The sequence below is a fragment of the Gasterosteus aculeatus genome, chromosome 15, assembly GCF_964276395.1.
Source record: "Gasterosteus aculeatus chromosome 15, fGasAcu3.hap1.1, whole genome shotgun sequence".
Classification (NCBI taxonomy): domain Eukaryota; kingdom Metazoa; phylum Chordata; class Actinopteri; order Perciformes; family Gasterosteidae; genus Gasterosteus; species Gasterosteus aculeatus.
In genome coordinates this window covers 12,519,539-12,533,515 of record NC_135703.1, presented here as the reverse complement: position 1 = coordinate 12,533,515, position 13,977 = coordinate 12,519,539, and the positions used below count along the sequence as shown (strand labels likewise).

At 43.8% G+C, this 13,977-nt stretch overlaps 1 protein-coding gene across 14 annotated transcripts in view; it reads right to left on the bottom strand.

Moving 5' to 3' along the window:
• The window catches only part of syne1b (spectrin repeat containing, nuclear envelope 1b), a 75,436-nt gene that overhangs the window by 11,383 nt on the left and 50,076 nt on the right, over positions 1-13,977 (bottom strand). For 13 of the 14 annotated variants that reach the window (XM_078089696.1, XM_078089702.1, XM_078089698.1 and 10 more), the window contains 37 exons: positions 13,791-13,934; positions 13,339-13,527; positions 12,907-13,044; positions 12,463-12,576; positions 12,207-12,368; positions 11,610-11,804; positions 11,290-11,466; positions 10,113-10,304; positions 9,323-9,454; positions 9,075-9,175; positions 8,806-8,959; positions 8,563-8,691; positions 8,316-8,471; positions 7,878-8,087; positions 7,669-7,770; positions 7,449-7,568; positions 7,145-7,345; positions 6,842-7,015; positions 6,278-6,409; positions 5,818-6,014; positions 5,526-5,658; positions 4,598-4,780; positions 4,270-4,419; positions 3,908-4,084; positions 3,652-3,807; positions 3,387-3,542; positions 3,058-3,228; positions 2,783-2,916; positions 2,495-2,699; positions 2,217-2,399; positions 1,950-2,096; positions 1,700-1,854; positions 1,394-1,541; positions 1,220-1,314; positions 836-1,070; positions 413-607; positions 44-169 (listed from right to left, as the gene is read on the bottom strand). In XM_078089696.1, the coding sequence (XP_077945822.1) occupies positions 44-169; positions 413-607; positions 836-1,070; positions 1,220-1,314; positions 1,394-1,541; positions 1,700-1,854; positions 1,950-2,096; positions 2,217-2,399; positions 2,495-2,699; positions 2,783-2,916; positions 3,058-3,228; positions 3,387-3,542; positions 3,652-3,807; positions 3,908-4,084; positions 4,270-4,419; positions 4,598-4,780; positions 5,526-5,658; positions 5,818-6,014; positions 6,278-6,409; positions 6,842-7,015; positions 7,145-7,345; positions 7,449-7,568; positions 7,669-7,770; positions 7,878-8,087; positions 8,316-8,471; positions 8,563-8,691; positions 8,806-8,959; positions 9,075-9,175; positions 9,323-9,454; positions 10,113-10,304; positions 11,290-11,466; positions 11,610-11,804; positions 12,207-12,368; positions 12,463-12,576; positions 12,907-13,044; positions 13,339-13,527; positions 13,791-13,934 (5,868 nt within the window). The remainder of the gene's footprint in view (positions 1-43; positions 170-412; positions 608-835; positions 1,071-1,219; positions 1,315-1,393; positions 1,542-1,699; positions 1,855-1,949; positions 2,097-2,216; positions 2,400-2,494; positions 2,700-2,782; positions 2,917-3,057; positions 3,229-3,386; positions 3,543-3,651; positions 3,808-3,907; positions 4,085-4,269; positions 4,420-4,597; positions 4,781-5,525; positions 5,659-5,817; positions 6,015-6,277; positions 6,410-6,841; positions 7,016-7,144; positions 7,346-7,448; positions 7,569-7,668; positions 7,771-7,877; positions 8,088-8,315; positions 8,472-8,562; positions 8,692-8,805; positions 8,960-9,074; positions 9,176-9,322; positions 9,455-10,112; positions 10,305-11,289; positions 11,467-11,609; positions 11,805-12,206; positions 12,369-12,462; positions 12,577-12,906; positions 13,045-13,338; positions 13,528-13,790; positions 13,935-13,977) is intronic. The other variant, XM_078089701.1, reaches the window with a different exon arrangement.

Below are 13,977 nucleotides of genomic sequence, written 5' to 3'. Positions count from 1 at the left end.
TTTTCCTTTATTTAAAATTGCTATATAATGAAGAGCTGTTTACCCTGCAGCGCATCTGCTCAGCTTGCAGATCCTCGTGGTGATCAGGAAGAGGCTGAGAAAGCTGCCGTTTGAAAGCTCGAAGTTTTTCCAGTGATCCACCAATACCTCTCTCACACCTCTCCCAGTCCTGCACATTACACACACACACAGTTGCAAATGCATCAATACTATGTCATTTAGTATTAAACAGTAAAATAAAAGTTGTTTTTCCTTAAATATATTTGGCATATATCATTTTAACCCCTAGTAAAAGCTTTTTTAAGTTTAAAAAAAGCAAAAGCTATGAAAGTAAACTTGAATCGCTAACACAAAGACTCCTCCCCCGAGGTTTCCTGTTCTCCACAAGTTGCTTGCTATTTGTATGGTTTACCCTTAACAAGATGACAAGCTCTTTCTTCTGTCTGTCCAGGCAGACGTTGGCATGCTTCCATCGCTCCTGGATATCAGTAAGCTCTGTCTGCAAGGCCACCTCCGCCCGGCTATCAGCTGACAGGAGCAGTTGTCTCCCAGCCTCCACCGTCAGGATGTAGCTGCCCTGCTGACGCTGCAGCACCTTTTCCTTCAGCTGAACCGGAAAGCACAATCACACAGGCCTGTCAATCTCCTGCCTGTCACTGTTCAGTTCATCACATTTTTGCTAGAATCCAATGCAAAACAATCGGCCTAACAAAGAGAAATGTCTGCTCTGGATAGCTTAGTCTTGGACTAGACATTAAAAGGTGTGTCTAGCACCGCCCAGATAAATGTGATGTATGTTGAGGTGTGTGCTCTATAAGCCGTGAGCACCACGTACCTGGACAGCGTCCAGCATGGACCGGGCTTGTTGTAGAGGCACGACGGTCCCTGCCTGAAGGGCTTCTGCTTGGTGGGAGACCTCCACCAACCATTTGCGCAGTTTCTCCACCATTTCTCTGTAACGCTGCCACTGACGCATGAGCCCGTCAATGATGCCTCGCCTCTGTTGAGCACGCCGCACTACGCCCTGCCACTGGTTACTCAGGAGAGTCAACTTCAGGTTGAACTCATCTCTGCACGACAGGAAAGTTGCTTGATTGTCAAAGGAAGACTTAGGGTAGATGTATTTGTTATAAAATGTGTTATAAATATTGTACTCGCAGAAATATGGTATACATTATTAGACTAATAGACTACAAATACCATAATTTGGGCTCTTTACCTGTCATCTACTTGACCTTGCTCTAACATCCTTTGTCCATCGCTGATGATAGAATGCAGGATCTGCTGGCGACTGAACATCTCAGCCTGGAATAACTAGAAGACAACGTAATCATGATTAATGATTACAAATTAACAAAACAAGCAAGTATCTTACTTCAAAAGGAACTCGCACCTCGTGAGCTTTTTGCTGCTCCATCAAACTCTGGTAGTTCCCAGATATTTCCACTGCCAGATTCTCCTCTGTTTGGACGAGGAACTCCATCCATGTCTCACACTTCTCCAGAAAGGTCTGCTGCTGCAGCAGGAAGGACTGGAGTTTGCTACAAGGAGCAAACAAAATGTACAGTTGAAATGCCCAACGATTCTGTCATCTTCAGCCTTCAATGAACATCTGTGGTGTTTTAAATGTTTTCCTAAAACTGTCCTGGGAAGCTTCATTTATTTCTTTAATATTTACCATATGTTTCATATGTCATACCTGAATCTCTCTGTGGTCTGTGATGAGGCTGTGGACCAGCTCCTGTTGAGGTTCTGCATGCGCTTGATCTCTGAATCGTTGAGAGGCAGCCGGTAACCGAGTTCATTAAGACGCTCCAGTTCAGGAGCCATACTGCTGAATTTCAGCATGAGCCTCTGTAGAGGGCAAGAGAGAAATGTTCAATTTCTCACTCACAGGACAATCAGCAAAATAGGTTCTTTCAAACTGACAAAAGCAAAAAGAAGCCTACCTTAGGCTCCTCCATGCGTTCTTGGATGACTGTTGGGTCGGTGGACCCGTTGGGATCTTGCACCTTCAGAGCCTCCTCAGCTTCGACTATCCAGCGGCCCAGTGAATCCAGCTGATCGTTAAAGATTTCATAGTCCTGAATTCCGGTCTAGTGCGGGAGACAAATTCAAGTCATCCACAGGTGTAAAAAGCACAATTCTGATGGGAGGACTGTCTACTTAATAGAGACAACCTGAAGTCAAAACTAGTTACAAAGCCTTTTCTCTACCTGCAGTGCGGTGAGCTGTCTGGTGAGGGCCTGCTCCACGGCAGCCAGCCGCTGGGTGAGAGAGAGGTGGTCCGACTGGATGGCCGACGCTGCTGATGTGTCCACCTGCTGCTTCAGTTGATCTCCCAGTTGTTGGAGAACTTGTAGGGAGGCCTGGGCTGGAGCTTGAGACCGGAGCACCTCCTGAGACAAAGCACAGACCAAATATAGAGAGAAATACTGAACAGTTGTTCTCATGCAAAAGGAATCAACAGTGACACAGCTGTGGCCGCACTCACGCTGCATTCTCGGATCCAGTCGGAGACTTCCTCATCAGCAATGTCCTTGCTGCAGGCGAGCTTGAGGAGCTGGTCAGCCTTCTCTTCCTGCAGCTGGCTGCTGCTGCAGCTCCTCTCGTAGAGCTCCTTGTAGCGCTGCCATAGCTGGAGCAGCGCTTTGCTGCTCCTCAGACGCTCCGCAATCTCCTCCAGCAAGCCGCTCCATCTTTGCACAAATATGACATGGGTCAATGTAAAGAATAAAAAGTGCACCTTAAACTTTATTTTATTTTTAGACTTCAAGGTCACCTTGCATTAACGTCCTTGAGGGCGTTGTTGAGGGAATCTGACACGGAAGGGTGACACTCTCTTAGCAGTTGGTGGGTCACAGCACCAAACTTTCTTAGACTGCTCTCCTGTTTCTCCAGCGCTTCTTGCAAATCCTTCACAGGTGAAAAATGCAGTGCTTCATTAACCATCAAGCATACATAAATATGAATATAAAACTTTACCACAACCACATTTCTGAAATGAAATCCCTCTTGGGCACAACCGGCCAGCTGACAATCCTCATGCTAACATACCTCCAGACTTTGCACCTGCAGCTGAACAGCCTCCAGGGATCCCGTGAGGAGGCGGAAACGAGATACAGAATACCTTCCCTCCATCAGGTAGCCATTGATCTCTTCTGAAGCCCGCTTGTATAGACTCCACTGATCAAGCACTGACTTCAGGCTGATTTTTAGTTGCCCTATCTGTTAAAAGTTAAATAAAAATAGACGGTACCTTGTTAAATTGTTAAGACGAGGCTCAAACACACAGAACAAGTAAGAGCTGAGCTGAGTAGAATAGAATAGATGGCTGTTACTAATGTACCATAAATAAAGAGTATTAGGACAACAGGGGAGATTACCAGGTGGTCCAGGTTAGCCCAGGTGTGATTGACACCCTGGAGTGTCTCCATAACGATAGCACAGGCCTCATCCGTCTTGTTCTGGACAAGGGCACAGCCCTGCTCCTCCACTCTCTCTAGTTCTTTCTCTTTTTCCTTCACCAACTCTTCCATTTCCTACAGGTTAACAATGTGGACGTGAGCATGATATGATAATAACAGCATGTCAGGGTATTTACTGTAAATGTTTTGATAAACCAGTGTTAGCACAGTAAGAAAAGCCTACCTGGCAGTCTTTGAGAGCATTCTGCACAGATGTTAGATCCTCCATCCGGTGTTTCCTCTTTAATCGTTCTTCCTGAGTTGCCATCCAGGACTTCAGGACCTGAACGCTGCTCTCATACTCCAACCACATCTCCAAAAGGCTCTCCAGGAACTGAATCTACAAGTATTTTATACAAATGAAACTGTAAAATCCTGATTTTGCACAAATAAATGAGAGTGTCTGTTCTCCTTTCCAGTATCAGCGACTCTGTCCTCACCCTCTCGTTGATGCGGCCTTGCAGGACCTGCCAGCGTCTGTTCATGGCTCCCAGTCGCTCAGCAAAGTCTGTCTTATCACTCCGCTTGCTCTCCACATCCTGACCACTGATCTGCATCACTGACTGGTTGACAAAGTCCACGGTCAACTGCTTACAGCTTAGATCTACTCGGAAACCCTGAAATGAAGGAAAAGGAGTATATACAATTTCTTTAAATGGCTATCAAAGATTCAGAAAACGATTCAAATTTGTGAACACTCAAAAACCTACACATCCAATTCATAAAATATTGAAAAGTCATGTAGTTGGCACACATGTCTTATAGAAAAAAATAATTAAAAAACCTTTTTGAAGGCCACTACCTTGTGCTTTTGCAAGTAGTCCTGAATCACATTTGACCCTACTGCACTCTTGAGGTTCTCTTCATTCTCCTCAATGACATTCTCCATCAGTGATATCCAGTTAAACAGCTCGGAAATTGCATGGCGGGATGCCAACTTCTCCATCTGGATCTGAGAAAAAATGGAACCCATTGAAGCAGAATCAACCAGGAAGAAAAGACACACATGCTGCCAGTTGCAGGGCCACCTTGAGTGAAAACCTCTGTATAGCAATGAGGCGGCAGAAAAGGTAAATCCTATTTGCCCTGGAGCAGCTGAGCGCGCTCAGTCGTGCTGCATGTAACAATACCTGATGCAGCTTCTCCTGGACTACTGGGATGCGTGTGAGCAGCTCAGTCCACTGAGTGTCAATGCGTGCCAGGTCAGACCGCAGCATCACCGTGTCCACTTTCTTCAGACGCAGCAGCTGGTTGCCCTCGGTTATCACGGAGCTCTTCAGGCTGGACTTGCCTTCAACTTCCTTTGAAAACTCCTGAGACGGAAGGGGACAATAGTCAACAGCTGGTATGGAATGAAAGGTTTAGCTTACTGTATGATGATAATTAAATACAAAATATTACTACCCACGCATCCATGAAATCATATATATCTTAGAATTTAGGTCACTTATGTTTTGATAATTAAAACAAATACATTATGATGTATTAATAAAGATTAAACTACAAAGAAGAATATTAAGTAATGAGAATATACTATTACCAGCTGCAACGCTAACACATTCATATTTAAATTTTAAATAATATACAATATAGCATTCTGAAATGGGCCATTGGATGCTAATACATTTAGCTTTTGAATGGAGGACTTTTAGTCACACGGGTGTTTTTTTGGATTCCTTATTTTATTTTCTTGTTCCCTGTGCTGTCTTCACTTCCTGCACTTATGTGTTTCCCGCCTTTGTGGTCAAGGACCTTGCCTCTGATCGTATCCTCTGGGATCCAATCACTTGCCTCCCATGTGAATTTAGTATTGAAACCATATTCAAACTATTTAAATTGTATACTGTAGTTTAGAGTCTTAAATGTGCGTGTGAATATAGATGTGTGGGCCTGCATATGGCCACATGTGCAGGATGGGCCCTCAGATAGCAACAAGGTTATGTATAAATCTGGATAAATGTCTACTAGTTGTAGCACTGTTGCTGCTGACAAAATGCCTGAATCTCCAGATCAATACATAAGGTAGTAAAAGAAAACAAAAAAGAACTGTAGCCTTACAAGGAAGGCAGAGAGATGGTCTCTGACAGTTTCCAGCTCCTGTGGCACTAACACCGCCTGCGTATTCCAAAACTCCAGACGCTCGAGAGCAGACTGCAGCCATTGGCTGAGCTCTGCACACTCCCTCTGATACCTAGAGGAAACAGAATTTCAATCACAGAATAAAGTCATCAAATTTCTTTGCCAAGCTACCCATTTTAAAGACCCTACTTAGAGATAATGTTTCAGTGTGCCCGCGGCATACCATTTGGATTTAATGGCTGAAAAGTTCTGATTCTGATGTATTTCTGACCTGGTCCAGTGCTTTAGGATGGCCTCCAGGCGCTGTAGTTCCTTGTTGACCTTGCTAGTGTTGTTGAGCCAGTGTTCCCCCAGCAGCGCAAGTTGGTTCTCCAGCGCTGGACAGCACACTGACAGCAAGAGATGTTTGCCCTCATCCAGCACCTGGTGCAGCTTGTGCTGGTACTCTGTCAGTCGCCCCTTTAGACCCTTTACAGAGAATGGAAGCAGACAACTGCATCTTAGAAAAGTGACATTGTAGCTGGAGCTGCACCAGCTCAGATAGTTTGGGTGAAGAAAGTGAGTAAATTCAGTTAAAGCAAAGCTAATCTTCCCCTAGTAAAACATCACCATACAAAGTGAATCATAGTGAGGCATTCTTGCATAAATGATGTACTGTAAGTGTTGTAACAGTACAAGTATGGTGGCTGTTTAAGATCATGATGGCATATCCTACAATCTGCACCTTGTACCTGATATAATGAAATTCTGTCCATGAGTCTTTCTTCCGTCTCCTCCACCAGGCTAACAGAAGGAATATTTCCTTCAACTGCCTCCAATTGGTGGTTCAGACTTTGATAATCCTGCACCAAGCGGCACCAAGTCTGAAAAATAGATTATAATGGATGTACAGTACCAGTCAGAAGTTTGGACACACTTTCTCATTGAATCAATGTCCAAGGCACATAACACATAATAACACTTAAACAGCTACTGTGCTCTCTTTCTCCATCATTGAGAATTAAAAACAGGCTTTCCAATAAATTGTGCGTAAAATAAACTTCAATAGCTTTAGTTTTCAAGCATAAATACATTGAGACGGTTTCCCCACACTTCACAGATCTTTATTTATTTTAAGTTAGCATATATTAACAGTACATCTAAACAATTACAATTTAGCATTAAAAAGGTGTGTATTATCTTGTAAAAGAAAAGCAAGCATTTCAATTGTCAGATTTGATAGAAAATTTCAGATTTTTATCAGTATTTTTTCAAAAGAAAAACATGGTTAACACAAATAGAAGTATCTCTCTCACCTCCAGGATACACTCCAGCTCAACTCCTTTACTGTGGGCCTCTTTGAGGACGCTCTGAGCCTCAGCCAGTGTCTCCTCCAGGGCCTGACTCTCTTTGGGAAGCATCAGAAGCCGGATTTTTCTGAAGAACGTTTCCGTTAGAATCATATGGGACTCCAGGCCCTGGAAGAACTCCTAAAAAACACAATCAGACCCACACATCAATGAGCAGTAGTGTATCTCCAGCATTAATAGCTGTGTTTTCACTCTGTTGATGACAAATATCCCTTAACTCATTCTTAACAGCACACAAGTTGAGCAAACCTTGTGTTTGTCCAGGTGGTTCTCGACTTCCTCCACGGAGCTGGCAACGATCCTCTGATCGGCTGCCATCTTGTCTTTTGCTGTGTCCACCAGGTCAGTCAGGTCCTGCAGAGCACGTTCGTACTGCTCCTTCAGAGCCATGTTCTGGTTCAGTCCGCTTCGCCGGGAACCCACCGTCATCACCAGCTCTTCATAGGAATCCTGAAAACTCCAACATAGGACATGAGTTAGTAAAAGCTAGATTTTGCAGCATGGTTTTCAGACTGAACAGTTTTTAGTGAGCGCTCTCAGTGATATTCATTACCTGGAGTTTCAGTATCTTGTTGGTTGATATCTGATCCGCCTGAAGGGAAGCCCCTCTGCTTTTTAGCTCCGTAATCCTCTGTTCAAAGTCTTTCAGGCTCTCTTCGGCACTGGCAATAACCTAGGAAAAATGACGATTCACAATGATTTATTGTTCTGTAGGAGTTGATGGGGAAAAGCCGGGGGGTGTGAACGCATGTCTATGTCAAAGCTTTCATTACCTCCAGTTGTTTTGAGGCTGGTCTATCCATGGCTCCAGCTAAAGCCTGCAGGATCTGGCACTTTGTCTCGATTAAAGCAGTTTGGAGAAGCTGCAACTCAGTCTGTGTCAACAAAACAGAATTTATATTGAGATGTATGGAGTTATGAAAAAATATATAATACTGTACTCTATATATATATGGATATATAGACATTTTCAGGTCCAGACCTGGTAGACTGTGAGCTCATGTGCTCTGGTCCTCATGTGGTCACCACGTTGTTCCAGGGCGTGACCGAGAGCTCCTAATCTCTCTTTCAGGCAGCCAAGGTTGTCCTCGAGCAGCGATCGGTCCTCTTGTCTCAATCCTGGGGACCCAGCTAGCAGAGCCTGGCTGAGCTTCACATCCTCTACTACATGCCTCACATCGTTCTCTAGGGTCTGGAGGAATGTTTGGAAACAGTTAATGGACGATTTGAAAATAGTCAACTGCTAAATGGAAAGATGAAATACATAGTAAATAAACTGTTTTAAACTTCTGCAGCTGTATCACTGTAGCTTTACTTTTTATGGATATTTTGAACTGAACGTTGACTAAACATGAGTACCACCAGATCTGCTGTTTAAGTCTAATAATTAAAGAAGCAGCACAATTTTGCTTGATTGTACCTCCTGCTTTTGTAGCTGGGTCTCTGGGTTTTCAACCAACAGTACTGAGCCAGAGAAGACGTTGTTCTCAACACCATCCAGCCAGCAGGAGGTGGACGACACAGCTGTGTAGAGCTGCTGTTCCATTTGCACAACCTGTGCCTCGTCACCACAAGGCTATGTACACACAAGGGGTTTGCAAATTTCCATGGACAGGTTGACACAGAATGGATTCAAATCTGTAATCGTTTTAGAGAAATAATAAAACCTGAGTGGGCATGTCCTCCATTGTTTGTCTGAAGCTATCATACAGAGTATTCAGGGAGGATTTGCCAGCCTCTGTTTCTCCTTTGAACAGCGATCCGGCTGTGGTCACACGAGAAGCTCTGGAGTAAACCTGCAAAAAACAACAACGGGCAGTCAGCAAGAGTCCCTTGCTGGAAAAATAACGCCAACAACAATGTCAATGCACTTTACTTTTACTTTTAGCAATCAATAACAGGGTTTGTACCGGCTGTTTGAGGTCTTGCTCCAGGGTTTTTTGCAGGAGCTGCAGCTTAGTTTTGAGCTCTAATCTCAGGCTCTCCCATTTCTGCCTCAGCTGCTCTCTAGCAGCCTGAGATTCCCTCTCAGCCAAAGCTGCTGGTGAAAACGGCTCTGATGTACTTCACGTGGGTGACAAAAACATGAATTAATAAATGTTCCATTTGTAATCTGTCAGAGGAATCATTACACATGTTAACTTACTATATTTTACTATTTGATTTGAGTTACAACTACCTGGCACTGCTGGGTGAGGCCTGCTGGATGAGGATTTCCTCTCCTCTGCTGGCCACCGACTGAAGCAACTTTTTCTGTTCGGCGAGCTGCTCCTCCAGTTCCTAAAACGCAAACATGTAAAAACAGTTTAGATTGTATTGGAAATCGTTTGAGAAAGAAGATTCCAATCTTATCCAGTGGCTGCACACTGCATGGCCATGTATCCCGAGTACTAAAACAACGGGACAAAAGAATATTGGCAAATGTACCCTCTGTCTCTGCAGACTGTCCTGGTGTTGTTGGGAACGTGTGGTCCGGGCTTGGACCAGCCAATCCTGCACACTGGGACTTTGAGAGAGGCTGGAGTCTGATTCACTATCCTCCTGCTCCTGCAGAGAGCCCTGTAGGACCACACAATGTATCAGACAATATTTAAATAATGCATATCGGCAAGGAAGCACAACTAGGAAACGGCTTCAAATTAATTTTTGAATCAAGAGATTAGCAAAATTGGATGGTGGGTGTGAAGAAATTCTAAAGCAAAGGAGGTGATTTAGCAATACAATTATTCAATATTCTCTTGACAGGCCTGTTCTGTTCTGTTATAATTGGCTGGTAGATAGATAACAATTGGAATATACATACATATACATATATATATATATACAGAGTATAAAACATTGTCTTTATAGTGCAGTTTGAAAGAAAATAGTGTTTTTAGAAATGTTTTAATTTGAATACAAGATACACAGTGGGGACTGAGGTCAATATCATATGATATACACCCATCTCGCAGATTCTTATGCATGTCATTGCAGGGTAAACAAAGGCATAATTAACGATCATGGCCCTGCTCCATTTAGGCTGGTCATGGCTCGGATATTGTGCATGCTGGCTAACTTTGGACAAAATTGAAGAGGACCATAAATAATTGTATCAATCCAACATGTGTTTACACTGTAATAACATGTCAAAACGGATGCTGTGAAAAGGGACTATTGAGACAAGTTTGGTGTCACCTACACACATTTCTGTATCTCAGCCCTGAAAGCACCTCACCTGGATGTTAACCAGCTTGTCTTGCAGCATCCTCTGCAGCTCCAAAAGGCTGCCCTTCAACATACATAACTTCCCGGCCAACTGCTCGGCGTCCTCTCTGGTCTCCGCCCGGCCCTCCAGCAGCAGGTTCTCACTGTGCATGGACAGCTCTGACAGGGCCAGCACCTTTTCTTCAATCTCCAGCAGCATGTTCTGCAGCAGCAGGAGGAGAGAGGCCAGCTCAAACATGGTGTCTCAGGACCAACAGACGCCCCGGTCTCTACACAACAGACCGTCCAGACAAACAAGAGGTCAGACTCCGGCTGAACCCCCTACACCAGCAGCTTTCCTCAGCCACAGGACAGTGAGCGCTCTCCTTCTGCTCTCATCCTTGGCCCACCTCTCCGGCCTCGCCTCCTGTACAACATATTACCACTAATCCTTCACGCTCCATGCTCTTCAGCATACATGCTAACGTGCACATTTGAAAGCAATCCTCGTCCCCGGATCACCATTCTGAGTCCAGACCGGTTCACAACGCGCGACAGTGAATGTTGTGCCGAAGTCTGAAGATGCATTTGTTTCCTAAAGCATTGGCGCTCTTCTGCTGTCGATAGCTTCAGCAGGGTTTTCTAAGGCAGAGTCACTCCCCCTTCCTCCAGCCTCACCCTTCCCATTCTCTACGATTCACCTACTTGGATATTCTAGCGGCTTTATCACCACCACCAATCCAAGAAGTGGGATCTATTAATGGTCTGAAAGCCACAACCTCTGACTACTCCTCCCTATGCCGCTAACGGTCCCCAGTCAAACAGATATCTGCATAATCTGCTTAAGACTGTGTTACAGTCGGCTAGCAGCCCAGCCACCTGACTGACCCGCTAACTCCTCTAATGCTCTTGTTTACCCACTAACAGGTTCCTATCCCACTGAGGTGAGCAATATATGATAAGAAAACTAAATCTTCAATAAAACGGATGTAATTGATCCCCTGGCAAATTGTGTGCAGACCAGAAACAATGGCTGAACATCTAGAAAAAACTACTTTAAAAGCACTCCAACAAAGTTTCCATTCCTGGCAATTTTTGTTATGCCATCAATGTTATTAAAACCTCATATTCATAAATTCATGTTAAAATTATATTTCAAATGTTGTTTGCATTCATTGCTCTGAATGAACAGCAGGAGGAGCTCTTACTTGACATTCAGCAAGCTGATCCTCCATGTCAGTGTCGTCTAGAGGTTTAGGTTCAAGGATGAAGGTGACTGCACCGCGCATTCTGGTCAACCACAGGTCCAGCTCGTCTGCCTGAGCGTTGTGGAGCTGAATGACCTGTTCCTGCTGCTGACCCTCCAGACGGTCGCTAATACGTTCCTGCAGCAAAGCAAATTTTCATTCATCACATTGGTCAATTAATTCAGTGATACAGAAACAAAAAGCATTTCATCCATAAAGCCAAACTACTGGCTAATATTACTTGATGACATGAGTACCTTTACATCCCAATACTGTCATACCTCCAATATCTGCTGTTTTCCTGAGGCTTTCATGTGGATAGTGGCCATCCTCTCAGCTAACACAGCCAGGGAGGAGTGCATGGCCAGCTGGTCAGCCACGTCTGACTCTACAGCATCAGAGGCCAGATCTTCTGTGAAGCTCGTCTGCAGCCTGTCTATTTCCTCCTGCACACTCTGCATCTCTTTTGTCAGACTCTGAGGTGAATAGCATTGTTATAGGTGTTTTATAGGTCATTCTGCATATTTATTTTCATTTATACTGATACTGTGACTGAATAGACTAAATTTCTCAAATTCCAAATTTAGATATTAGAGCAGTAGTTCCGTTTTATATCCTGCCAGCGTCAACATAGTTAGTTAGAAGTAGTAATAGAACAGTGAGGTAACGTAAAGATGAAAAATGTATTACTGTAAACTTTGATATTATAAATGCAAAACAGGGTGATCCGAAGATTTTTCACAGATCTGCATAATTAGCTAAATTTAGTTTTCTTCGACATAGTTTGACCAGCATGCTTTGTATTACCATGACCTTTTGTATCATTTAAAAGTCTCCCTATCCTGTCAATGCAAAAACTTTCTGCTGTGATGACTCACCTCTTGTGCTTGCATGTGGCTATCTGGGCTTCTATCTGCCTCCAGAGGCTCACTCAGTTTGGCCTCAAGAGCTTCCATTCTAGAGGAGATCGACTGGAGTGAGCCCTGATAGTGCTGTTGCTTTTCAAGAGCTTCATACAGAGACCTCTGCTTCTCGCTGATCTGTCGGAATACCAAGTGGACAAAGAGTGCTTACCCTGAAAACAGTCACTGTGATGCAACTAAGTACCAAGCTGACATCTTGTTATACACCTACCACATTCTTTAAAGTCTCCCATGAGCGCTGCAAGTCATCTAAGTTGGCCACAGACTCAAATGCCGGGTCGTACAATTCTTGGATCGGAGCTCTTATGAGTGTTCCTCTGCCCATCTAAAAAAAACATTTATACAGTGCCAAGAGCAGTTAAGGTAATTTTGTTATGAAACAGATGGCAGATAAAGATACTTCTATAAAGCCACTAATTCCTGGTCAGTCATGATAAGTGCAGGCTGAGATTAGACATAGACAATAAATCCCCTTGGATTATTTTGGCCTTCTTCTTTTCATGATTGCATTTATTAGTTTGAGTGTGCTTAATTTAATGACAGGAAAGATTACAGATGAAATAGAAAGTAATGTCAGTTACCAAATGAAACCACAAATATTGCTAAAAGACCAAAACGACAGAAAAAAGGCATCAAGAGAAGGGAAGGCAGATACCTTGGTTATAGCGGCTTCAGTGTAAGTGATGGGAGAAGGAGAGCGACACACGGGAGGAGAAGAAACCTCACTGTTAGTGCCCTCCTCCCCCTCCTCAGTTACAGGAGACAGGAGGGTGTGACAGCAGCCAGCCGTCATCTGACACGGCACACAAGAAGGAAGAAGAAACATTAACAGAAGAGCAGACATGCAAGAGGAATTGGCAAAGATTAAAATTACGCAATGTGTATTTTCAAATTGGCAAAATGCGCCTTTTAAAAACGTGCATTTTATAATAAAAGCAGGGAAAAAGGTTTCATTAGAAGAATAAAAGAATACAACTCTTCAGAACTATTTAAGCTTGAGCCAGAAAGAGCCGGATGAGTATATTCAAAAAACATCCAGGCAAAGAGTGCGCACCACTTTTCTATGTTGGGCATTGTGTTCTTTTACCATAAAGGCTTGTGCTGAAGAATTCTTGGATTTCTCCCCTTCCATCTCCTGCAGCCCCTCAGGCAATCCCTCCACGTCACTCACTGTCAGCAGCATGGTGGCATGCTTGGCCTTCACTGCCAGCATCTTGCATTTTGAGTTCAGTGAGGCAATCTGCTCTTGGTAGCCTTTGATCTTCTGGGCCAACTCCTATTAACAAAAACAACTTTGAAACTAAATACAGATGTTATGGCACATAGGACATGTATCTAGTACTGCTGCCAAAGGGGCCAAAAGGACCCTTGCGAATGTTATGGTTTAGATTATGTGGGTTTCCCAATCAATCAACACATGTAAGCATGTCACACGTTAATTGTCATGCCTTTTTGCACAAATGACAACTCATGGATAAATCAAATTCCTTCCTTGCTGTTGGGAAAAGGTAGATAAGATATATGAATTAATGTTTGTACTTCATGATGAAGGATCTGGGCTTGCAGCTCCTGGATGTTGTTTGTGGGGATCGGTCGGTCCTGAATGACACGATGTGCTTCCTCTATCAGCCCCTGAAGGTCTCTCACCTCCTGTTCATATTGTTCGTACTGCACCACAGCTTCCTGGATTGTGGATAATATTGCCTTGTTAAGTGTCTGATGAACC